This window comes from Vombatus ursinus, unplaced genomic scaffold (assembly GCF_900497805.2).
Source record: "Vombatus ursinus unplaced genomic scaffold, bare-nosed wombat genome assembly UNPS02014778.1, whole genome shotgun sequence".
Classification (NCBI taxonomy): domain Eukaryota; kingdom Metazoa; phylum Chordata; class Mammalia; order Diprotodontia; family Vombatidae; genus Vombatus; species Vombatus ursinus.
Genome location: NW_020954556.1, coordinates 26,082,760 through 26,108,318, shown reverse-complemented (window position 1 = coordinate 26,108,318; position 25,559 = coordinate 26,082,760). Strand labels below are relative to the sequence as shown.

General features: G+C 37.1%; 1 protein-coding gene across 4 annotated transcripts in view; it reads left to right on the top strand.

Moving 5' to 3' along the window:
* Positions 1-25,559, top strand: part of AFTPH (aftiphilin) — a 95,816-nt gene that overhangs the window by 5,213 nt on the left and 65,044 nt on the right. For 3 of the 4 annotated variants that reach the window (XM_027865236.1, XM_027865239.1, XM_027865238.1), the window contains exon 2: positions 21,428-23,337. In XM_027865236.1, the coding sequence (XP_027721037.1) occupies positions 21,460-23,337 (1,878 nt within the window). In that variant the 5' untranslated portion in view covers positions 21,428-21,459. Of the gene's footprint in view, positions 1-11,767; positions 11,857-12,312; positions 12,747-21,427; positions 23,338-25,559 lie in introns of those variants that run through there. The other variant, XM_027865237.1, reaches the window with a different exon arrangement.

Below are 25,559 nucleotides of genomic sequence, written 5' to 3'. Positions count from 1 at the left end.
TTTAGTTAAGATAACTGTATCAATAATAATATTAGATGACTTTTATTTCCAAAAATCAAGGCCTTTTATCTTTGGCAGTGTTATAAATTCAGAAGATTTACTAGAGAACCAGAAAGCTCCTCTGATGTTTTGTATCTGGAGGAATAAAATGCCAGATGAAAACCTTTATAAAACTGGGGGGAAGGAGGGGGAATTGTTTGTTTTAAGCAAAAGGAACATTGGTTACATAGGTGACATTTCTATTATTAAATTTGCTGCTATTAATATTGTTTATATAATGTTGGAGATCATTCCTAAGTCTTGAATATTTTAAAGGCGTTCAGTAATTACTCTTTTCAAATAAATGGCTTATAATAGTGAAAATCTTTTCTGATCTAGAGGCACAGTGAATAGAATGCTGAGCCTGCAGTCAGGAAGACCTGAGTTCAAATTAGGCCCACTTACTAGCTGTTTCACTCTAGGCAAACCATTTAGCCTCTGTTTGCCTCGGTAAATATAGATAATGATAGCATCTCTTTTGCAGGGTTGTGAAAGTGCTTAGCATAGTGCCTGGCAAATAGGTGCTATGTAAATACATATTCTCTTGCCTAATTTTTTTTTGTCTTTGTATCTTCTTTACATGGTATAGCAGGTGTTTAATAAGTGCTTGTTGGTTGATAAGACTTAATTACACCTTAGAGAGGTTTTGTGTTATGAAACAAAATAATGTTTCTGTTTCTTCCTCATAGCTATATTGAATGTTCTTACTTAGTGCTTATATCTAATAGATAAAATTTTCTATTTACTGTGGCTATATCTTTTTCCTCCTTAATTGTGCATTGTCTGAAAACAGTTGTTGGTCTGACTTCATGCAGACAAGATACTCTTGTTGCAGTAATAATACTCAAAATCAAAAAGCATTGATTTTTCCCCCCAAGGTTGTCACTGGAGGTGGACTTTTGTTTTTCATAGTTAGTTATAAAACTGGAAAGAAAATTACTTTAATCACTAAAGCTGAACTAAACTGACTTTTTAAAGACATTAGAATAATAGAATTATTAATAACTTTTCTTTTAATAATATTTATTAGAACCTCAAGTATCAAAATTGTGGTCTTCTATCTCCGAAGAGAGTTTGAATTTTTTTTAACTTCCAGTTACAGCATCCCTTTTCTTTATTCTTTCTCCATTCCCTCCTTTCTACCTCCCAAAGTCATAACGGAGTCCATTCAATGAGAACTCCTCCCCTCTTCCTCTTCTCATATAACTCAAGCATCTTCTTCCATTATCCTCTCCACCCTGTCTGCCAAGAAGATGTGGCCCTTCTCCTTGCCAAGACTAATCCTTCTACATGCACTAGTGATCTCATCCCCTCCCTGCTTCTCCAGCAAATGGCCCCCACTACCATCCCCACTCTCTCTTGTATTCAATCTCTCCATATTTGCTGGCTTCTTCCCTATACTTGCCTACAAACGCAATAGTTGTATTTCCAATCCTTAAAAAAACTCTCACTTGATCCTGCTATTCCCACCCAGCTATATTTCTCCTCTCCCTCTTGGCTAAACTCCCTGAGAAAGCTTTCTATACTCAGTGCTTCAACTTCTTTCTCTTTTAAACTGTCTACAGTCTGGCTTCTGGCCTCATCATTCACTAAAACTGCCTTCTCCAAATTAACAGTGATCTTTTAATTACTAAATCTAATGACCTTTTTTCTCACCTGATCTTCCTAGACCTCTCTGACACTGTTGATCATCCTTTCCTCCTGTATACTTGCTTTCCTTTCTCTCACTTTTGTGACACTGCTCTCCTCAGATTCTCCTCCTTTCTGTCTGACCCTCTCCTTTTCAGTCTCTTTTGCTAGCTCTTTTAGGTCATGCCCACTAACCTTGGGTGTATCCAAGGATCTGTCCTGAATCCTCTTCTCTCCCTATACTGTCTTGTTTGGTGGTTTCATCAGCTCTTACAGGTTCTATTATCACTCCTCTGCAAATGATTCCCAGATCTCTATGTCCAGCCCCAGTCTTTCTCAACCCCAGCCCCACATCACTAAATTGCCTTTTAGACGTCTCAAACTGGCTATTCTGTAGACAGCGCAAGTTCAAGATGTTCAGAACAAATCATTATCTTCCCTGGGCCACATATACACCCCCCTCCCTCTTCCAAAATTTACTGTTACTATTGAGGATGCCCTCACTTGGGGTTCCCAACTTGACTATCATCTTCAGCCCTTCACTTGCACCTATGCCACATATCCAGTCTGTTGTCAGATAATGCTTTTCTTCCTTCGCTCTCTTTTGCTTCTCTTCATTCACACAGTTTGTAGAATGTAGAATTCTCTACAGTCACACACTGGATTATGAGATATTCATCACCTTTACCTGGACTGTTGCAATCACCTTCTAATTGGTCTCCCTCTATCAAGTCTCTCCCTATTTAACAATCCGTCCTCTCATCTCAGTTGCCAAAATGATTTTCCTAAAGTGTAGAAAATAGGAAATCATTTGTTTGATATGTAAATCCTTCACAACCTGGGCCCTTCCTATGTTCCCAGTCTTCTCAAGCCTTTGTTTTCGTCAGTTTTTTTAAGTGGCCTTTTATTAGAGTGAGCCTGTGGCATATTGAGAAGTGCCTTGGTTTGAAAATTAGAATCACTTATTCAGCAAACCCTTATTAAGTGCTTTGGGTATATGGGGTGTTGAAGGAGGACCAGCACCTCTGGTGTGAGGGCTCACTCATCCACTTTTGGTGTCTACCTGGCTCCAAGAAGGTGTAGCATGTGCAGCAGCCACATCCCTTAAGCCTTCTTGGTAGATGGGCTAAACCAAGTAGAGGGTAATGGGCCTCAAACCCATCGGTGAGTTAAGGGGGTGTCTACCCCAAACATGTAAAGATTTTACCTGGCCGATGAGAACAATTTGTTCCAGCGGCCATGAAGGTGGCTGAAGCAGGTGCTGTGGAATGCTTAGAACTTGGTTAGACATCAAATATGCCAAGGTCATCCACTGTGTCCTGGTCCATGGTCAGTCATCTTGACTTTTTCTTGCCCTGCTGGCCTTTGAGGAAGAGAGAGTAAGGCTGACGACTTTGTGCAACTAAATCCAGTTCATGTGCAATTGAAGACCACCTCGTGGTGCCATTGGTCCTCTTCTGAAATGAAGGACAAAACAACAATTAAGTGCCTACTATTTGCCAGGCATTGTGCCAGAGATAAAAATATAAAGAATGGGACTTACAAGGAAGTAAACATTCTAATCAGGGAAGTCACAGTAAGTGCATATGTATGTAAGCATATAAAGTATAAACACAAAGTTATTAGATCCAAGGTAGTTTGGAAGAGAGAGCCCTAGGAATTGGAGGGGGAATCAGGAAATCCTTCATGTAAAAGCTCGTGCTTAAGGCTGAGCTTTCAAGAAAGGGATTCCATGAAGTGGAGGTGAGGAGCAGAGCATTTCAGGCTTGAAGACAAGGAGAAAGGAATGTGCAGTTTGGTTGGACCACAGATTGTAGGAAAGGGGAAGTAATAGGTTGGGGTAATGTTGTGGAGCACTTTTAAACAGGTGTTTCTATTTCATCCTAGAGGTAATAGGAGTCACTGGAGTTTATTGAATAGATCAGATCTATACTTAAGGAAAATCGCTTTGGCAGCAGTGTGTGGGATGGACTGAATGTTGAAAGACTTGAAACAAACAGTTTCATTCAGAGGCTGTTGCAGTAGGCAGTAGGTAATAGGAGGGTCTTAAGTAGGTCATAGCTGGGGCAGCTAGGTGGATAGACCACCAGGCCTGGAGTCAGGAGGACCTGAGTTCAAATGTGGCCTTAGATCAGCCACTTGACACTAGCTGTCTGACCCTGGGCAAGTCACTTAACCCCAATTGCCTCACCAAAAAAAACAGTAGGTCATAGCTGTATGAGTAGATAGAAGGGGTAGGATTCAGGAGATATTGTGGAAGAAAAACTGCAAGATTTGGCACTTGATTGGATATGTGAGATTAAAATCCTAGCTCTGCCACTTAGAATCCTATGTAACTTTTGATGAGTCAGTTAATCTCTCTAGGCCTCAGTTTCCTCATCTGTAAAATGAGGTTAGACTAGATGATTTCCAAGGTCCTTTCTAGCTCTAACTCTATGATCTATGTCATCCTTACAATAGTGACATTCCTTCTTGATTATTTTGTGTACTGATGCCCAAAGATTTTAAGGAAATGAAGTAGTAACTATTCTGTCTTAAGACAGCAATTTTGTTTCTTAAATTACTTATGTATTCTTCAGCCATATAATTGAGCTTTAATTCTACCCTATGTAAAGAAAGTGCAAGTGATTTAGATTTTATCTTGTACAGTGTTGATTTCTAGATGATTATAAAGCTAACTTTTGAAAGTAATCCTATAAGATCTTCTGTTACATTAGCTGCAGTAAGTGGCCTTAAGGGAGAAGGAAGAGGACAGAGAAGAAAGGGAATTCTTAGTAGAGCTAGGGAAGGGTGTTGTGAACTGAAAACTCCTAGCTCCCTTTTTTTTTCTTTTTTGTCCAGCAAATGATATGTAAATTGTTGTATATAAACTATTCCTATCATATTCTTGATTTGTCCTGGTATCATTAACATGCTCTTTTTCTAAAGGAGAACTGAAAGTGGTGGTGTTGTTAAACTTTTATAGACAGAAGGCACACAATAAATATTCCTGAATTGAATTGTGTTAACAGTTTTCACAGGAGCTCATAGAGGGTGAAATAATTGTTTATTCTCTAAAGTTTATCAAGGAGTAGGTAGGTGTCAACTCTTGAGAATATCTGGTATAGAAATACTTTAGAAATTCAAGTTGTCTTAAGTTACTTTTCATATGGTTTAAAAGTTTAAAAACTAGGAGAAACATCATGGCTTACTGTTCAAAAAAGATCTGCTATAAACTAAAAATAATTGCTCACAACACCATTGTAAGGTAATTTTTTTCCCCTAACTTTGTGGTGATAGGTACTTGTTACCATCATTTTATAACCTTTTTCCATTACATAGTAATCTTCAAATTACAGTCAGCATGGCATTGTGAATAGAGAGTTGTCTTGCTTTAGAGTAAATAAAACATGGATTTAAGTCCTTCCTCTTACCAGATACTAGTTATGTGATCATGAAAAGTCACTCCATCTCTCATCCCTGTCTAAGGACTAAGTTCAGACTGCTTTTGTGGAAGTAGTTGACATGTAAGGAATTCTTTCACTAGTGTATCACTGATCTAGACCTCCCCATATCACCACTTCCAATGAAAAAAAAAAAAGTCTCCAAAGTAACTTTTTCAAACTCCTTAGTATTATAAACATTAATAAAATAAGTTACTTATTTCTTAACTTCTAACTCTTAGCTATTTTCCTTTCCCAGTAAAAAGCAAAATCTTAAACCAAGTGAAAAATACTATAAAAGGTCAACCAGCTAGCTGGGTTGGTAGTACAGATAGTCTTGTATTTTGGACCTACAAATAACGGCCTAATTAAGCTTATACTTTTACATTTCTGCCCTGTGTGCCAAAAAGACTGCGGTCTTGTAGAAGAATATAGAATTTCTTGAAGATTTATATGTATATATCCATACACATATACATATATGTGTAGATAAAAAGTGAATGTACAGACTTAGGAGTATCAGTCTATAATTAAGGGGCTGTTTTCCCTTCTCCTGTTCTCCTTCCCCAAATTATTTTTTAGTTAATAAGATCTAGAATTGGAAGAACTCCTAGAGAGAAACTAGTTCAACTTTCTTACTTTACAGATAGAAAATGGAGATTCAAGGAGATCATAGGCTCATAGTTAGAGTTAAAAGTGATCTACCTTAGAGGTCATCTAATCCAACACCCTCTTTTTACTGATGAGGAAACTGAGGCCCATAAATGGTAAGTATCTTGCCCACGATCCCACAGACAGTAAATGACAGGGCTAGAATTTGAACACAGATGCTCTGCTCCAGATCAGCTGTGCTTTCTCCATACTACTTTGCCAGATACCTAAAAAATAAACTTAACTCATTTGAAGCTATTTCGTGTTTTTAAAAATTTTAAGTTCTTACTTCAGTCATTCTTTATATACATATGAATTTATACACTATTTGAATAACGTATAGCAATTTATAAAAACAGTGGCTGGTTTTCCTTTGCTAACTGGAATATGATTTTTAGGCCAGATTTTTAGGAAATGGAGACTTTCTGTTATTACCTTAGCAGACATGCAATAGAGAAAATAAATCTACTCTCTCCAAACTCATAAAACATATGGTAAGTCAAATATAAGCAATTTTTTTTAGATTATCCATGACATCATTCATCCCTGACTGCCTCACCAAAAGAAAAAATAATAATTATAGCAGCTCTTTTTGTGGTGACTAAAAATTGGAAATTAAGGCAATGCCCATCAACTGGGAATGACTGAATGAGTCATGGTATATGATTGTGATGGAATGTTGTTGTACTATAAGAAATGACAAGCAGGATGGTTTCAGAAAAACCTGGGAAGACATATAGGAACTGATGCAAAGTCAAGTGAGCAGAACCAGGAGAACATTGTGCACAGTAACAGCAATATTGTAAAGTGAAGAACTGTGAATGACTTAGCCATTCTCAGCAATTCAAGTGATTCAAGACTATCCCAAAGGACTCATGATGAAACATGCTATCCACCTCCTGTATTGTCTGAATACAGATTGAAGCATACTATTTTCCACTTTCTTTCATTCTTTTTATTTTGTTCAAGTACTAAATGACTAATATGCAAATGTTTTTACATGATTTCACATGTATAACTTATACCAGATTGCTTGTTGTCTTAGGGAGTGCGGAAGGGAAGGAAGGGTAGAATTTGGAACTCTAAACTTAAAAACAAATGTTGAGGATTGTTGTTTTCTAAGCTAGATATCATTTATTGTAAGGGGCATGTGGCCCTGCATCTGGCCAAGAGACCCCCAATTAAGACTGCAGTACATTTTTATAAGCATAGAACAAAGAACAGAACAGAAACCATCTAAATGGCCAGCATTACAGAGAAGAAAGATTATTGGCTGCATCAAAGAACAAAGACAGACCACCTTCATTGTTAAAGATGGCACAAGGTCAGGTTGTCCTAGCCAAATTCTTGTAGTTTCTCAGGAATACCCTACAAACCTTGCAGGAGATGCTGAGACAAAGATTGTTTTAACATGTAATGGTGGGGGGGATAAAATTTTATTTAAAAAAAAAAAAAAGACCTGAGTTCAGATTCCTTCTCTGACGCTGTCCTTTCCAGTGGGCACAGTACTTAACATCTGTGGGTCTTCAGAATTCCCTAGGACTTAATAGTTAAACTGTAGACTGGTTATGTTGGTGGAAAAATGATATCACAGAAATTTTTATTGTTTGAATTCCAAAATCAGCATGTTTTCCTATTATATCAGGCTGCTTCAAATAGTACCATTGCTACTACTATATTAATTGCCATGCACTTAAATATTGAAACCGGAAACTTTGGCTTTGCTTGCTTGGGTTTATTTTGCCAGTTGTTTTTTGCATGAATTCATAATCAGTTTTTTGAGGGATATGATGAATAGTTGCATGAACAAGATAGAATATATAAGGTCTTAAGAAATAGTCTTAGGTTGTTTTAGTTCTGAATTTTTTTCTTTAGTATGAGAATGTTTTTCAAAGTTGAGAGACTCTTCATGTCTTTAGGGGTTTTTTGTGTTGTTTTCTTTTTTGTTTGTTTTTGTTTTTGTTTTTTTGGTGAGGCAGTTGGGATTAAGTGACTTGCCCAGAGTCATAAACTAGTAAGTGTTACGTGTCTGAAGTCATATTTGAACTCGGGTCCTCCTGACACCAGGGCCAGTGCTCCATCCACTGCGCCATCTAGCTGCCCCAGATTTTATTTTATTTTATTCTTTTTAATTAGTTTAAACATAACAGGAAAAATAAGTGTGAAACCAAATGGAAGATGAGTGATTTAACTTTTATCTTCAAAAGAAAGGATGTCATGTTATATATATTTCTTAGCCCACAATTGTAGCCTTGTGGTATTTTGGGTATTTTTTTTTCTTTTCAGAAAGTATAATGTTAGATCATGTTAATGAGGTGAAATAACTTCAAGATCCATGAGAGAGATACAGGAGAGAAATTTTTAAGATATGAAAAAAGTGAAGTTATGTATATCTGTTTATTCAGAAAGTATTAAACATCTGCCTGTGTGCCGCGCACTGTGTGTGCTTGGTCTGAGAAGACAAATGCAAAAACCTCAAGGAACATATATTCTATTAGAGGAAACAGCTTGTACATAGAAAATCAAATACAAAATATATACAGAGTTGTTTCTGGAGTAGGGAGGTTAGGATTAGAAACTGGGAGGATCAGGATACACATGAATTGAGCTTTTAAGGAAGCAGAGTGTTCTAAGAGGAGGTGAGGAAGGCATAAATTCCATTTTTAGCCTGGACAAAGGAACAGAAAAGCTTGTATGGAGAACAGCAAGCAGTCCAGTTTGGCTACAATCAATAAGAATGAATTTGGTGTCTAATGTGTGCTAGGCTCACTATACTAGGTACTAGAGATTGTAAATATAAAAAACAAATTCCTACTCAAAAAGTCAGCTGAAATCCACCTTCTTTCCCTCCCATCTCCTTTCTCCCCCTGCCATTGAGAATAAAAGAAAAACAAAACTCCCTTTCTAACCACATATAATCAAGCAAAACAAATTTCACATAGTCTAAAACACTGGCTATGTCCAAGTGTGTGTGTGGGTGTGTGATTCTATAGCTTGAGTCTTTCACCTCTCTATCTGTAGATGGTTAGCATGTTTCATCATTAGTCCTCTGGAATCACGATTGGTGTTTGCGCTGATCAGAGTTCTTAATTCTTCCAAAGCCATTTGTCCTTATTGCTGTCAGTATACAAATTGTTCTTCTGGTTCACTTCTCTTCACTCCTTATCAGTTCATACAAATATTCCCAGATTTCTCTACAACCATCTCCATCATTTATTATTGTACAAAAATATTCTATCACAGTTACATACTATAACCTATTCAGCCATTCCCCAATTTATGGGTATCCCCTTAAATTCTCATTCTTTGCCACGTCAAAAAGAGCTGTATTTTATACATCCTTAGAGTTTATTTAGGCAGTAGAGTGCCAGGCCTGAAGTCAGCAAGGCTCATTTTTCTGAGTTCATGTCTGGCCTCTGACACTTACTGGCTGTGTGACCCTGGGCAAGTCACTTAACCTTATTTGCCTTAGTTTTTTCATGTGTAAAATGAGCTGGAGAAGGAAATGGCAAACCACTCCAGTATCTTTGCTAAGAAAACCCCAAATGAGGCCTTAAAGAGTCAGATATGACTGAAACAATAGAACAAGAGTTTATTTTGCTTATGACTTAACCTTACCTTAAACCACTCTTTCTTTTATTACCCCTTCTCTGATTTCCTGTTAAGTAAGTTGTATTTTTGTACCCAAATCTGAGTGTGTGTGTGTGTGTATTTTTCCCTTCTTTGACTAGTGCAAATGAGAGTGAAGTTCATGTGCCAGCTGCTTCTCCCAACATTCCTTCCTCCTTGTTTGTTTAGATGTCTACTTGTACACCCTGGTTTTGTAAGATAATTTGCCCTACCCTTCTCTTATCCCTTCCTCCACCTCCAGTGTATTCCTCTTCCTCTCTATATTCTGCTCTTGAGACTATCAAGACATAACAGAATCATTCTCAGGTTTTCTGTCTACTTAGACTCCTTCTGTGTCCCCTGATGGAGGGGTTCAGTGGGAATACCTGTATCATTTCCTCATATTAAAATGTAAACACTTTATCTCCATTTAGTTCTTTATCATTGTTTATTCTTGTTTACCTTTTTATGTTTCTCTGTTTGAACTCCTGTGTTTAGACTTCAAAGTTTCTACACAGCTCTGATCTTTTTTTATAAGGAATGCTTGGAAATCCTCTATTTCATTAAAGTTCCCCTTTTTCTCCTTTAGGATTATATTCAGTTTTGCAGGTTGTTATTCTTGGGTGTTAGCCTATATCCTTTGCCTTCTGGAATATTGTCTTCCAAGCTTTCTGCTCCTTTATAGTTGTGACTGCTAAACTGTGTGTGATCCTAACTGGAGCTCGTTGGTACTTGAATTCTTTCTTTCTGGTTGCTGATAGTATTTTTTCTTAGACTTGGAAGCTATGGATTTGGCTATAATGTTCCTGGGAGTTTTCATTTTGGAGTTTCTTTCAAGAGGTTACGAGCATATTCTTTCTATTTCTACTCTGCCCTCTGGTTCTTAGAGATCTGGGCAGTTGTTTTTTTTTTAAGATTTCTTGAAATATGAGACTCCTGTTTTGGTCATGGCATTCAGGTAGTCCAGTGATTCTTAAGTATTTTCCTTATTCTGTTTCCCAGATGAGTTGTTTTTGCTTTTTTATTATTTGCTTGTTTCATTATTTCTTGTTGTCAAATGGAGTCACTGACTTCTATTTTATCCATTGTATTTTTCAGAGAGTTTGTTGCTTAGGGGAAGTTTTGTACCTTTGGTCCAAACTGTTAAATTCCCCTTCCAATTCTTTATTCTGTAACTCTCATTTCTTTTCCAATTTTTCCCTGTAGCACTCTCATTGACAAAAATATTTTTAACTTTTTTTTTAAATTATTGCTTCATTTCCTCTAGGAAGTCTTGTTAAATTTGTGCATAGGCTGTATTTTTCTTTCAGGCTTTGCTTGTAGATGTTTTGGAGTCGTTCTTCTGTGTTTGTGGTTTGAGCATCACTGTCACTATAGTAACTTTGTGTTTTGTTTTGTTTTGTTTTTCTTTTTTTTTAGTTGGGCAATGGGGGTTAAGTGACTTGCCCAGGGTCATACAGCTAGTTAAGTGTTATGTGTCTGAGGCCGGATTTGAACTCAGGTCCTCCTGAATCCAGGGCCAGTGCTCTATCCACTGCGCCACCTAGCTGCCCCCTGTAATAACTCTTTAAGGTGGAATTCTTTTTCTCTTTGCTCATTCTTCCAACCTGCTTTCTGATTTGGATTTGATGTTAGGTCCAGGCTTTGTACGTTTCTGGAGACATCTGGGCTTATCCTGGTGCTACTTTTGGGGGATAGAACATTATGTTGTTCCTGACTCTCAGGGACCACTTAGGCTGGGAACCTACAAGCTTTCAGTGTTCCCAAAGTGGCGTATTCTAGGGTAAAGTCTTATTGCAGCCTCCTTGGTATAAGCTGTGCAATATTCTGACCTGGGTTTTAGGTCTGAGCGATAGTATGCTGCTAGACTCAATTATTGATGCCAGTCGGGAAGCTCTGCTATTTCAGTTACAGAGGTATGGACTTCTTTTTGATCTGAAATTATTGCCATGTTTATTTCTTTCTAGGCATCAGAGTCACTTGCTTGCTGCTAGTGCTGCTCACGTCTGAACTTGCTCCTTTCTTAGTACACTGCCCAGGACCTCCCTACTTGGGAATGCCACCCCTGAGTATAGGTCCCCTCATCAATCTGCTGTGGATCTTTGACCTGGGATTGGATAGTGGGTGACAAAGCTTCCTGTTGGTGCCTATTTTCATTGAGATGCCCCATTATGGGTCTGCAGATGTCCTGATAAGGGTCTTGGACTTCTTGTTCTGGTCAGTAGCCTCTTTCTGTTCTGGAATGCTTTACAAATGGTGCTCCTAACAAGACACCATCCCCAGTACCAACAACCCTTTATGTCTACCTATACTGATCTGGGCTCTATGTCTGCCTATACTGATCTGATCTGGAAAGTGACTCATGGTGATTTTATCTGGATTTTCCCATCAGGATTCAGTCTGGTGTGTTTTCTGGATCTGTTTGGAGGAGTACTGTTTGGAGGTATTCTCTGTACTGCTTCCTTCTCCTCTGCCATATTTGTTCCACTTTTGAATTCTTCTCAAGGTATTTATATTCTATCAGAGGAGAAAACATGTACATTTTAAGTATATACAGAATAAATACAAAATAAATACAAGGCAGTTAAATACCAGGTAGTTAAGATGAGAGACATTAGCAATTGGGAGGTGGATCATCTGGGGATCATCCTTATTCACGATGTGTTGATACATTTAAGGGCATGGAAATGTATGACAGAGTGCTGTGTGTGAGGAATAGAGGTCAGTTTGCCTAGACCAAAGAGTCTGGGAAGAAGGAATTATGTATACATACAGAGTATGTATACATGAGGGAGTATAACAAGCAGTGAAGCTAGAAAGGTAGGTTAGAGCAAGATTGTGAAGCCCTTTCAATGCCAAACTAAAGAATTTATGTTTAATCCTAGAGGCAAGAAAGGTCACTGAAGCTTCTTGAGGATGGGACAACTATGGTTAAAAATTTGTTTTTGTCATATAATTTCAGAGTTGGAAGGAGCCTCAGTGCCCAATCTGGTTGAACCCAAGAGCCAAAAGAAACCCTGCTAGCATACCCAGCAGTGGTTATCCAGCCTATCTTTGAAGACTTCCAAGGAAGGAGAATTTACCACGTCTTGATGCAGCCCATTCCACTTTTTAACAATTCACATTCTTGTAAAGCTTTTCCTGACATCAAAGCTAATTGGCTTTCTGCAAGTTCCATTCCTGTATCTGGTTTTAGCCTCTGGAATCAAACAGAGAAAGTCTAATCCTTCCTCAGATACTTGAAGATAGCTGTCATGAGCCTTCTCTTCCTAAGGCTAAACATCCTTGTTTCCTTCAGCCATATCCTCCTGCGACATGAACTCAAGATCCTTTACCATCTTTGTTGCACACCTGTTTGCTCTCTTAGTGGTACCTAGAATTGAAAAGAAATTCCAGGTGAGATCTAATGGACAGGGTATAATGGGACTATCATTTCCTTTTTTCTTGGTAGCTGTCTTTTCTTAATGCAGCCCAATACTGAATCAGGTTTTTTTGGCTTCTACATCACACTGTTGACTTACATTGAACTTGTAGTCTACTAAAACCTTTAGCTCTCTTTCAGGACAACTGATATCCCCAGCCATGCTCCCCACTCCCATCTTGTAATTATTGGTGAAGTTGATTTTTTGGTATCCACGTGTAAGACTTTACATTTATCTTTTTTGAATTCATCTTATTGATCGGGCCTAATGCTCTACCATCATGAGCTTTTTGGATCTTGATTCTGTTCTCTACTGTGTTAGCTATCTCTGCTAGCTTTGTGTTAGATGCAAACTTGACAAGTATGCCATCTGTGCCTTTATTCAAGTCATTGATAAAAATGTTAAGTAGCAGCAAGCCAAACACAATAGATTCCCTTGAAAGCTCCACTGGAAATATCTTTCCATGTTTACATTGAACTATGAACTGCTTCTCTTGGAATCTAGCCATCCATCCAGTTCTGAATCTCTCTATCTTCTCCACAAGAATAGCATGAGATCTTTTATCAAAAACTTTTCTAAATCCTAGCTGCACTCCATCCACAGCATTTCCCCTCACCTACTAGTTTAGTAATCCTGTCAAAATAAAAAATGAGATTGGTCTAGCCAGACCTGTTCTTGATGAAACTGTGCTGGCTGTTTGTAATCAACACTTACCTTTCTTGGTATTTGGCAACCATTTCCTTTAGTAATCCTTTCTAGAATTTTCCCAAGAGTCAAAGTCAGTCTCAGTAGGCTATATTTTGCAGACTCTGTTCTTTTCCATTCTTTTGAAAATTGAGACATTTTCCCTTATCTAATCTTGTGCTAACTTAAGGAATACCTTAATACTTAAGGAATTTGGCAGCTTCATAGCAGACAGATTGGAAAAGGAAGAGAGTAGAAGCAGCAAAACCCATTAGTATGTTATGGCAGTAGTCCAGATGAGAAGTCATTAGAATCTGACCTAGGGGTAGTAGCTATTTTAGTGGAGAGATAACTTTGGATGCGTGTTATATTGTAGAAATTGAATCAATGAAACCAGGAAACTGATTAGATATAAGGGATAGTAAGAGAGAGGATGACTGAGGTTTCCAGCCTTGGGCAGTTGGAACAGTAGTGGTGCCTACAACAGAAATAGAGAAGTTAGGAAGAAGGGAAGGTATTGGGGGTAGGGGAAAGAATAATGAGTTCTCTTTTGAAGGTATTGAGTTTGAAATGCCTGTGGGACATCCATTTGGAGATGTAGGACAGGAGCTTAGATCCATGTTTTTGGGGGGAACAGTTGTGTGAAAGGATTTGGTAGACAGGGACTTAGTGATGCAAAAAGAAGAAGAAATAAAATAATGTTAATGAAACGCTGAAAAAATACACAGAAATGAGCAAAAAGGAACTTAAGCAGAAGAAAAATGTCCGTTTTGTTATTCTCTTGTCAAATGTAATCTAAACTTATCTTAAACTATATGACACAAGTTTAATTTCATATTTAATCCTCTTATGTTCTTTTGGATATTGAAGTGTTTATGTTTGATGTTTAAGTTAATAACAAAAGAAGAAGAAGAGAAAATACCGGAGATGAGAGAGTACAGAAAGGTCAAGAATAGGGGTAGAGGGAGGAAAATACACATTTATATAACAACCACTATGTGCCAGGCGCTGTGCTAAGTGCTTTACAGTTGTTATCTTTTTTAATTCTCATGACCCTGGGAAGTAAGTGCTGTTATTATCCCCATTTTATAGTTGAAGAAATTGAGCCAAACAGAGGATAAGTAACTTACTTGTCCAGGTTCACATGGCTAGTAGTGTCGATTCAAAAATTTTAAATAAAATACGGTCAGATTAAAGCAATTCATCTAAGAAATCATTCATCATAACCAACTTGGATTTATACCAAGGATGCAAGGATGGTTCATCATTAGGGAAAGTCAGCATAGTTAATCATATAAAGACAAAAAAAAATTAAAAACCGCATGATTACCTCAATACATCTCAAAGGAAAAAGGCTTTGACAAAGTGCAATACTCATTCTAAAAAAAAAATCTACAAAATATAGACATAAAGGGACCTTCTTAAAATACCATTAAAAAGTATATAAAACCAAAAGCAAGCATCATATGAAATAGGCATACACTAGAACCTTTCACGGTAAATATGGAAGTAAAGCAAGGATACCCACTCTTATTTGATATAGTTCTGAAAAGTCTAGCAGCGGCAATAAGACAATGGAAGGAAGTTAATGGCATTGTTCAGTTGTGTCAGATTTTTCATGGCCTCATTTGGGGTTTTCTTGGTAAAAGTACTGTAATAGTTTGCCATTTTCTTCTCTAGCTTATTTTACAGATGGAGAAAACTAGGATAAACAGGATTAAGTGACTTGCCCAGCATCACACAACTAGTGTCTGAGGCCAGATTTGAACTCATGAAGATGAGTCTTCCTGACTTCAGGTCTGGTGCTCTATATACTGCACCATCTAGCCATACTTAAGGACATAAAGATAGTTAAAGAGAAGATAAAACTGTCCCTATTTGTATGATGGTTTACTTTAAAAATCTAAAGGAATTAACAAAAATATTCATTTAAGTAATAGCGTTAGCAGAGTTGTTGGCTACAGAATAAACCCTCAAAAATAACTACAAAGTGTATAAGATATCTGAGAATCAACCTACTAGAGCACTCAAAATATTTGCATAAACAACTTAAACAGTGAGAAGAATATTCAGTGCTGATAGCTGCACTGTACTAATACAATAAAAATGACAATACTACCAAACTTAGTTTATAGATTTAGTATTATCAAAAGAATACTCTACAGAACTTGATAAAATAATTACAAAATCCATTTGGAAAAATAAAAGATCTAGACTATCAAGAGGAACAATGAAAAGAGGTAGGGACAAAAGGGGAGTAGCACTTCTGGATTTCAAACTATATTATAAAGTAGCAGTTATTAAAACCCTATGGCATTAGTTAAAAAATAGAGTGAACAATGGAACAAACTAGATAAGGGAAAATCAGAAATAATGGAATATAATAACCTAGTGTTTGATAAACCAGAAAACGTAAGTTAGGAAAGAGTTCCCTATTTCATAAAAACTGTTGGGAAAATGGAAAGCAGTCTGGCAAGAATTAGATTTAGACTAACACCTGACCAACGTGCATTATATCAAAATGACAATGGAGAGTTGTTATGTGGAAGGGATAACTATATTGGAATATAGCTGACAAAATGTGTTTGTTTTTAAATTCATGGACCTCAGGTGAAGACCATCTTTATTAAACTCTTTGTGCTTTCTGGGCAAGGACCTTGTCCAACTAATTTAACACCTTAATGCTTGTTGTCACCACTTCCTCCTCCTCCCAGTGGACTAAGATCAGGGATCTCCTACACAAGGTTTTCATAAATTATTACTTCCCCATGTACCATAATTATTAATGACCTGTCTCCTTAACATATATTTCTTATTAACTTAATGTTTTCCCTTAGTAGAAGGCTTTTTGTGGACTAAGATTCTTTTGTTTTTCTCCATTTTTCCAGCACTTACACATAGTATGCATTTAAAAAATACTTGTCAAATAAATGAAAGTTAGGGTATTTAGCATATAGTAGAGATCCTTGAATGTTAGGCTGAGGAGTTTGAATTCGACTCAGTAGACAAATATAAGATCTTTGAAGGCTTTTGAACAGAAAAATAATGTGACTAGATCTGTGCAGAAGAATGACTAGTCTGGGTAAAATTGAAATAATAATATTTTCCTTCCTTCTGATTGTGATGATGAATTATATACCTGTGAAAGCTCTTTATAAACCAGAAAAACATGTTAGATGCTAAATTGTGTGAACTCCTAAATCCTGCAGGAGTTCTGAACAGATCTGTGAGTAGGCAAGACAGAAAGCTACATGAAAGAAATGGATCTTGAACTAGATTTGAAGGATGAATAGAATCCAACAAGATAATGAGAGAGAAAGGGGAAAAAACCAGGTGATGGGGAACATCATAAGTGACACCGTGGTTTCATAGGGATGAGCATGAAACCTTATTAGAGTGAAAAGGTCATCTGGAGTGAAGTAAATATGGGCTATAGTATGGAGGGCCATGAAAACTAGATAGAGAAATTTAGATTTGATACAGGAAGAAATTGGGAGTTATTGAAAATTTTTGATCAGGGCAGTGATGTGATGAAAGTGATGCCTAAAAAAAATTATGCTGCTCTTGGTTTGCAGGATAGATTGGAAAGGGAAAAGATCAATGATACCACCTAGAAGGTTGTTTAAGTGTTTGATGAGTAGAGTCCAGTAGTTGCAATGGGAACAGGAAAGGACAGATTGTATGAAGAAAATAATGAAATAACTTGAATAAAGGCTAGATAGGGGAGACAGAGGGAGATGAGTCAGAGAATGACTTCATGGTTATGCGCCTGGTTAAATGATGAAATGATGTCATTGGCAGAAACAAGAATGCATGAAGAGGAAGCTGGTTTTGGGGAGGTGAGAAGTTTTGCTCCATATGAATTGAGTTGGACATGAAGTCAGGAAATCAGATGGAGATATCTAATTGAAAATAAGTAACTAAGTCTTAGTTGGGGGTAGGTATAGACTAAAAACTTGGATGTCATTTGCATGGAAATGGTAGTTAAAGCCAGGAAAGTTAATGAGAAAGGGAAAGCACAGCATTGAACCTTGAAAAAACACTTATCCAGAACAGAAGTAAGAAGAGAGGGAGAGAGAGAGAAACCAGAATAGCATTGTGTCACAGAGACTGTGATTGGAGAGAAGTTCAAGAAGCCGAGATGGCACCAATACTAAATGCAAAAAGAGAGGTGCAGGCAAAAGACCCTATAACTGAGTCAGTGGTGATTTTTGAGAAAAGTTTGAGTAGATTGGAAATGAAGTCCAACTTAAAGTATCTATGGAGGTATGGGGATGAAGGAGAACAGAGACATAGGAGAAGTATCATCCAAAGGAAAGAAGTAGGAGCATAGTTATATTGACCGGTAATGACAAGCCAAAGTGGTTTCTCTTTCTCCTTCCTGCCTCCAGGATAGATAATGGAGATGTTTGTTTAAAGATGGGAGAAAGTAGCCAAACATACTTGCATAGTTTGAAGAAGATAATTATGGAAGCAAGATCCTGCAGGAACTGGGAAGGACTGTGTTCTTGGACACAGTTAAATGGTTTAGTTTTAAGAGAATGGATACCTCTTCCTCTGAGCCTGGAAGAAAGGATTAGAGAATTTGCTATAGAGAAAGATATGTTGTAATGGAAAGGGTAAAAAGGGGGCCCCTACTTAGTAACCTTAATTGATTTAATGAGAAAGGAGGCATTAGCTAAAAAGTAAAGAAAATTAAACAGTTTGCAACAAATTGAATGGATAGTTTTTAGCTAGTGAGAATCTTTGACATACATTAAGTAGGGGGGTATATATTGGTACATAATAAAATGCTATGTGAAAGCATTATTACAGTTTACAAAATGCTTTGTCCTCACAACAACCAGGTGAGGTAAGTAATGCAAGTATTTTCATTTAACAGATAAGGAAATTGAGGTATAGTCAGATAGTGACTTGCCCAGGGTCTGACAACTAATAAGAACAGAGACCTAACCCCAGGCCTTCTGATCCTGCAGTGTTATGCTGTCTTTCTTAAGAAATGATTGTTACCAACCTCTTAAATAATCATGTGGTCTTGGGGCAGTTAGGTAGCACAGTGGATAGAGCACTGGTTCTGGAGTCAGGAGGACCTGAGTTCAAGACCCACCTCAGACATATAACACTCACTAGCTGTGTGACTCTGGGCAAGTCACTTAACCCCAATTGCCTCATCTTCTCCCCTCCCCCCTCCTGCCAAAAAAAAAAGAGAGAGAGACTATCATGTGGTCTTGTTGTTGTCAGGAACAAAAGGTGTAATTTTTTCTCCATACTAGGTATTCTGAACTTAACATACCTTCATACTAGGTATTCTAAACTGAAACAGTTTAGGAATTAAATGCAAACCCTGAATCTTAATGCCAGAGATTAAAAATTAAGCTTTATTTCTCATTGCCAAAAAAAGGGGCTTCATAATTCAGTGATGCTAAGAAGCACGTTATATAGTTTTATCATTTTTCTCCATTTGATATTTTTCAAGTTTTAATGATAACATGAACATTTGTGGGGTCCAAAATTGTCCAACCTACAATAAAAGTAGCTAAGGCAGAGCTTTGAGCCAATAGCATGTTATCAAAGGGTCCATGGCCCCCTCTAATGAAGGGGACCTCAGATCTTCCTCACAATCTGAGATGCCCCCTTCCTCCAAGGCCTTAGTGTTATAGTGCTGGATATTCAGATGATACAGATGAAGCAGACTAAAAATACAGAATCCCATTGGTTGACAAATGGGCTAATAAATATACCTTGACAGACCTGTATTGACCTTTTAGGATCCTACCAAGCAGACCCATGGGCTGGGCTGGGCTAATAAACATATGTCAAAACACCTACATGGGTTTATGGGCCAGTAGACAGGCGGGCAGACAAGGCCGTTTGTTGGTCAAGTGCTCATGATGTTCTCCTCATGTTGGGCAATAGGTGACAAGGGACAGAGGGGAAGCTAAAGTAGCTGGGGGACTTTACATGTAATTAATCCAAGCTGGGCTTGGTCACCATAACAAGGAAAAACAAGAGTGGAGGTCCTCTAGTTAGCTTCTTATGATTAAGCAAGTGAATTTACAATCCACAGTTCACAGCTCTGGGTCCTAATATACAGAACTTATAATCGCTATCTCTATGGAATCATATCAAACTGATTAATATTGATTGGAATAAAATAGAAATCCAATTAATTATCTTTCACACATTTATATAGCACCTTAATAATTCTCATTTGATTATCATAACACTGAGGTAGATGCTATTTAACCATATTTTATAGATGAGGAGACAGACTCATAGAGGTTAAATGACTTTGCTGGGATCACAGATAGGAAATGTCAGCTAGTATTCAAAGCCACATCCTCATAACTCCATGTCCTGCACTTACAGAGTATCAGTAACACTGCTTTTCATATACAGTAATTGTAGAGACTTTCCCAAAACATTGGTCTAATGAATAAAATTTAACTGGGAGACTCTTTTTTAACCTGTGAGACAACTAAAATAATTCTTACAACCTCAGGCCTTTAGACATCTCTAGTCCTTTTTTTCAGTTTTAAAAACTTGGATCATCTAACATAGTACTAGGAAACTTTGTAAGCCCAAAGAAACATGCTTGCTGCTTTTTTTTTTTCAGGAGCCCAATTGGATACTCTTTACCTCATTTGTTTAAAAAAAGATTGGCAATGTAGATTTAAAATGAAAATTTATGTTAGTTGGATTGACTTCATTTTTTCGGTATCTTTGTAGGACATGCTGAACCCTTTATCTTCATTTTTATTTTTTTAACTTCCATTCTAATGCTTTTTAGTAGCCTGAAGATAGAGCTGATCTGACTGCCCCATAGTTCAAGTTGAATGGCATATTATTGAATCACAAATCAGTTTACGTCTGTGTGGATAGAGGGAGGAGGGGTTGTGAAATGTCATTGGCTGGCAGGAGGAATTTGAACATACATCTGATATATTGTATTTTAGTGTATTATGTTTTTAAAATACTTCAGAGATAAACAACTGCTTAGAAATCAACGTTTAGCATTTTTCAAGTTTAAAGATTGAATTTTCTGAACTGTGAAATATTACTATTAAAAGCCTCTGTAATTTTCATTAAAAGTTTTTTCATTTAAAAAAATCATGATTTTTTGGTAGTTCATATTATGATTCTTATTTGGTATTAATATGAAATATTAAAACTACAAATGCAACTAAGTACATTTCATAATTTTCTTTTCTAAAATTTTGTTGTCTTAACCTATTACACATTTCCTTCCCAAACTTTACCTGAATAATCAAATAAAGTAATAATAGAAAGTATTAATATAATTGGTTTTGAGACATTTTAGAAGAAAGCTTTAAGGATATGCCAGGTAGTCTGCATCATTTTGTCATTTAAGGTTTTGCTGAATTAAACTGCTTTTATTCTTTTTCTTTAGTGGAAAAGTTATTGTTAGCTTTTAAGAACCAGTAGAAGCACTAAATATGTCATGATTTTCAAAAATTCATAGACAATTGAAATAAATTTAAGTAATCCATTTATTCCCACTTTCTTCAAAATTTATACTCCTTCTTTGTTCCCATTGTTAGCTGTGTCCCTGTACCAGAAGGAGGATTAAGGAATGTAAATGACTTTTCTTTTTTTATGGTTCAAAGGTTATTAAGTCTGAGGCTATTGAAGGTACTAATATTCCTGTCACTGGTTGCTTTTAAGGACCAGAGCCAAAAGAAATTTTGACCAATACATTATAAAAATTTTAACTATATTCCAGTATATAGGCATACATGTTATTCTAATTTAATCCTATGTTTTTGAATATAGTAATTAAACCCTTCCCTTATTTCTTGTCTATATGATACAGCTTTTTTAAACAGTTCACCCTTAAGAAAGCAAAAAAAATCCAACATAATTCTGCATCAACTTTTAAAATTTTAAGAGTTTAAAAATATAGTCAGAACCAAAAAAAAACCCTCCTTTTTTTCTTCTTTTTTTTGGCAGGTATAAATTAATCTTCTAAAAGCAGTTGAACAATGGAACCAGATATCATTCGAATGTACTCTTCATCTCCACCACCATTAGACAATGGAGCTGATGATGATGATGAAGATGAATTTGGAGAATTTGGTGGGTTTTCTGAAGTCAGCCCTTCTGGTGTAGGATTTGTTGATTTTGATGCACCAGAGTTTACTAATTCCAAGGAAGAATTTATACCTTCAAATCATTTTATGCCGATTCATGGTTTCTCAGAAAATGTAGATAGCTTTACAAGCTTTAAGCCCATTAAAAATGGTAATGGTAAAGACAGCATTGCTGAACTTCCTAGTCTCCTGAAAGAACAGTCTGATGTTTTATCTTCTACCACCAGCAAAGAAATAATTCAGTCCAGAACTTCAGATACTTTAATTGACAATATAGGAAGTCCAGGAGATTTAAATGAAGTAGTAGGGCAGAGAGAAAATGTTGGGACATCAGAGAGCTTCCCTTCTGACAGCTTTAGAATTGATATGAAAATAGTTAGTCATGACAAGCAAGTAGATAGCTGTAATGGTGAGATTCTAACAAATGGGTTTGCAGCACTGGACACTGTAAATCCTCAGGGAAAGGAAAACTTAGACATCACTGATTCAAAGAGACTGAAAAGTCACAGCACTCAGCTTCATGTAGACTCCACACCTAGTCCTACTGAGGAATTTGCAGATTTTGCCACATTTTCCAAAAAGGAAAGGGTACAACTGGAAGAAATAAGATGTGAAGTTTTAAATGTCAGAGAAGCACTAACTATTCAGGAAAACAATAAAATAAATAAAATCCATGAGGGAAGTTCTGTAAAACAAGTGTCTTTGGATAGAAGCTGTGAAAATGAAGAAAAGACTCTTGGTCAAGAGAATCAGGTTTGCATTTCAGAAATCAGTGTAGTAACTAATGAAAAATATGACCCTTCAACACTGGAACAAATTGAATCAAATACTAGCACACAAACAGCCTTGAATTCAGTAGACACAACTGATAATGCAGAAACGCTTAGCAGGAGAGAACAGTGTGAAGCTGATGAGAAACTTGATTTCTTAACTTTTAAATGTGCAACCTTGTGTATGGACAGTATTAAAACTTCTGAAACCAATGACATTAGTTATCATCCCAAAGAAGAAACTGTTAAATTTACAAACATCCAAAGCACCAGCATAGATCTGACAGAAGAAAATGTTTTCGATGAGTCTACAGATTTGAAAAATGGGGATAGTAGTAATGATTTTGTATCTTGCAGTGATACAAACGAAGATGATTTTGGTGATTTTGGCACAGTTAGTGGTGCAACTCCACCTTTTGTTAGTGGTACTCAAGATTCAATGAGTGACATAACTTTTGAAGAGTCCTCAGAACAGTTTCTACATTTTAGTGAACCAGGTGATGACTTTGATTTTGGGGATACAGATGCTGCTACTTGCCAAGAGGAAATAACATATTCTCAATTAGAACTGAAGCAGACTTCTGATAGTTTATCAGAAGGGTATGAAGTTGCAAGGAAGTCTTCTGTGTCAGGAATTGAACCTCCTTCAAAACTAAAAAATGGTGGTCATAGTCAATTTGAGTCTCTTGGGCCAGAAATTCAAGATGAGTGCAGTGCTTTTCAAGACCCTGATGATTTTGCAGATTTTAGTTCAGCTGATCCTAACCAAGCTGCAGATTGGAATGCCTTTGAGGATGAACAAAAGGAGAGTTGCTCTTGGGCTGCATTTGGAGATGAGCAGACTGTGGAATCTCCGCTTAGAAAAGAGGCCTGCCAGTCACATAGGACAGATGAAAGCATTGTTAGTCCATTGACCCAAAAGACTCACACTGTCCCTCTGCCACCTTCTCAAGGAGCAGCTGCTAGTGACCATTCACATGAATCAGCATCTTCGATTCAGGTAATTTATTATATTTTCCGTTCTTTTGTGGTACATAGATTGCCTTGTAAGCATGCAGTTCAGATGTTAAAAGATGTTTTAATGGATATGTTAAAGATAGTCTTTTGACAAATATCTTTTGATAGATTTGTAGATTTATTACATTTTTCACTAAACTTTTTGTTAGATTGAAAATTATGCTGGCTTATATTTGAAGATTTTCTTTTAAAAGACTCAATGAATTTCCATGATTACAGAAAATGTTGTTTATGTTTTGGTTTGTAATATTAGGTGACTGTTCTTATAGAAATGCATTTAAAACTTTCCAAAAGTGTAGTATGAGATAGCCCAGTCATTACACTGATACCTATAATTCTTAACCCCACCCCTTAAACACACACACACACACACACACACACACACACACACACACACACACGTTTAAATTAGGCTTTTGAAGTTTGGTGTGATTCAGAAACCAGAAATAATATTTGTTTAATATTTCCTAGGTAAAGCAGAAAAGTAGTACAGGGGTTTTTTTTCCCCTTTTTTCTTTTCTTTCCTTTTCTCTCCTCTCCTTTTCTTTGAAAAAAAAGGGTTTTGTTTTTTTTTTTTTTGAGGGATAAGGTAGATGGAAGTTAGAGCTTCAAATGCTTGTTGAACTATACAGAAGAACAGTGATAGTTCCTCAGATTTTCTTGTAATACTTGGTCTGACTCTTTTTTCCCTTGCCACATTTTACTTTGTATTATTTTTGTATACACATAGTGTCATCCCATGTAGATCCTCCCTAAGGGCATCACAGGCCTCAGCCACTTATCCTCTGGGGCTAGAGAGTGCTTGCTCTGAACGGTTTTTCTGCCATCTCAGAGCTTAGCCTCTAGGTACCTAGGGAATCAGAGAAACTGTTCTGAAAGATACTCAAGCTACCTTGATCCAAACCTCTTGTACCTAAGAGGGCCTTTGCTCTTAAAACTCATAAATAGGAGCCAAGGGTCTGTGTGACATGAAATGGGTTGAAACCCACCATTTTTTGAAGCTAAGTCAACAAGCATTTCTTAAGTGCTTACTATGTAGCAGGCTACATTGCTACACACATACAAGCAAAAAGAAAGATGGTCTCTGTCCTTAAGGAGCTTAAATTCTGGTAGAGGAAGATGATACCAAAAAAAGCTGAAGAGTAGGGGTTGGAGAGCTGGGAATAAAAAGATGACCAGTTTGACTCTTTCTCAGAATTGAGGAATTTATGGGAGGAGGGGGCTGCAAAGGTGGAGAAGAGGTTAGACAGCCTGGGTTTAGCCTAATCTCCAAGGACATAATCACCAATTTATTATTTCTCAACCATAAAGGTCTAAGAGCTATGAGACTCTGACCTTCTGGGAGACAGTGAGAGCCCACTCTAACTAACCTAGGTATCACAGGACAGTAGATAGTGGTTGTTCTGTATCACCTGGTCATTCATCTTTTTGTAATAAACAGATTCCTAGCCAATACTCCATTTATCCCCACGCTAAAGTGAAAATTCTCTCCCTCTGTATCACTCCCCATATACTCATCACTATCTACCTTAGTCATATCCCTCCATAGTCGATATCATCCTCTTCCCTTCTGTTCCTTTGTGTCTTCTAGAATCCTTCCTCTGATAAATAAACTCCCTTTTATCCTAGATAAAGGACAAAGAGGTTTATGTTCTTTTCATCTTAAGCTCGCTCCCCCTAGAAGATGGCGAATCCCTATAAGCACTGGGCAGGAGGAGTAGGAGATAGTCAACACTTAGTAAGCCCTTACTATGTTTGAGGCACTGCTAAGTGCGGCGTTACAAAGACAGGCAAAGGAGTAGGAACATTCCTTGCGCCTCACTTCCAATTCCAGATTGTACTTTTGTACCAGTATTTAATAACTTCACCGAGAGGTTCACTCCTCTTTGTCAAAATGAGTAAGTAAATTCTTTGTCTCAGCCTGTCAAACTCCAGCTTTTCCCTTCCTGAGAAATTCAGTCCCTAAGTCACAGTCTTCCTTCCCAGCTCAGCCCCTGTTCTCATGCCTGCAGATTTTAACATCCAGATTGATGTCCCCTTAAACATCCTGATCTCCAAGTTCATTAGTCTCCTAATCTCAAATGACCCCCATCTTGATTCTGCCTCAGCCACACATGGTTGTTTCACTTCTGTTGTCCAGAACACTGACATTTCTCTATTTGCCTATGACCTCCTAGCCTTCTATCTTCTGTTGTGCCTTACTCT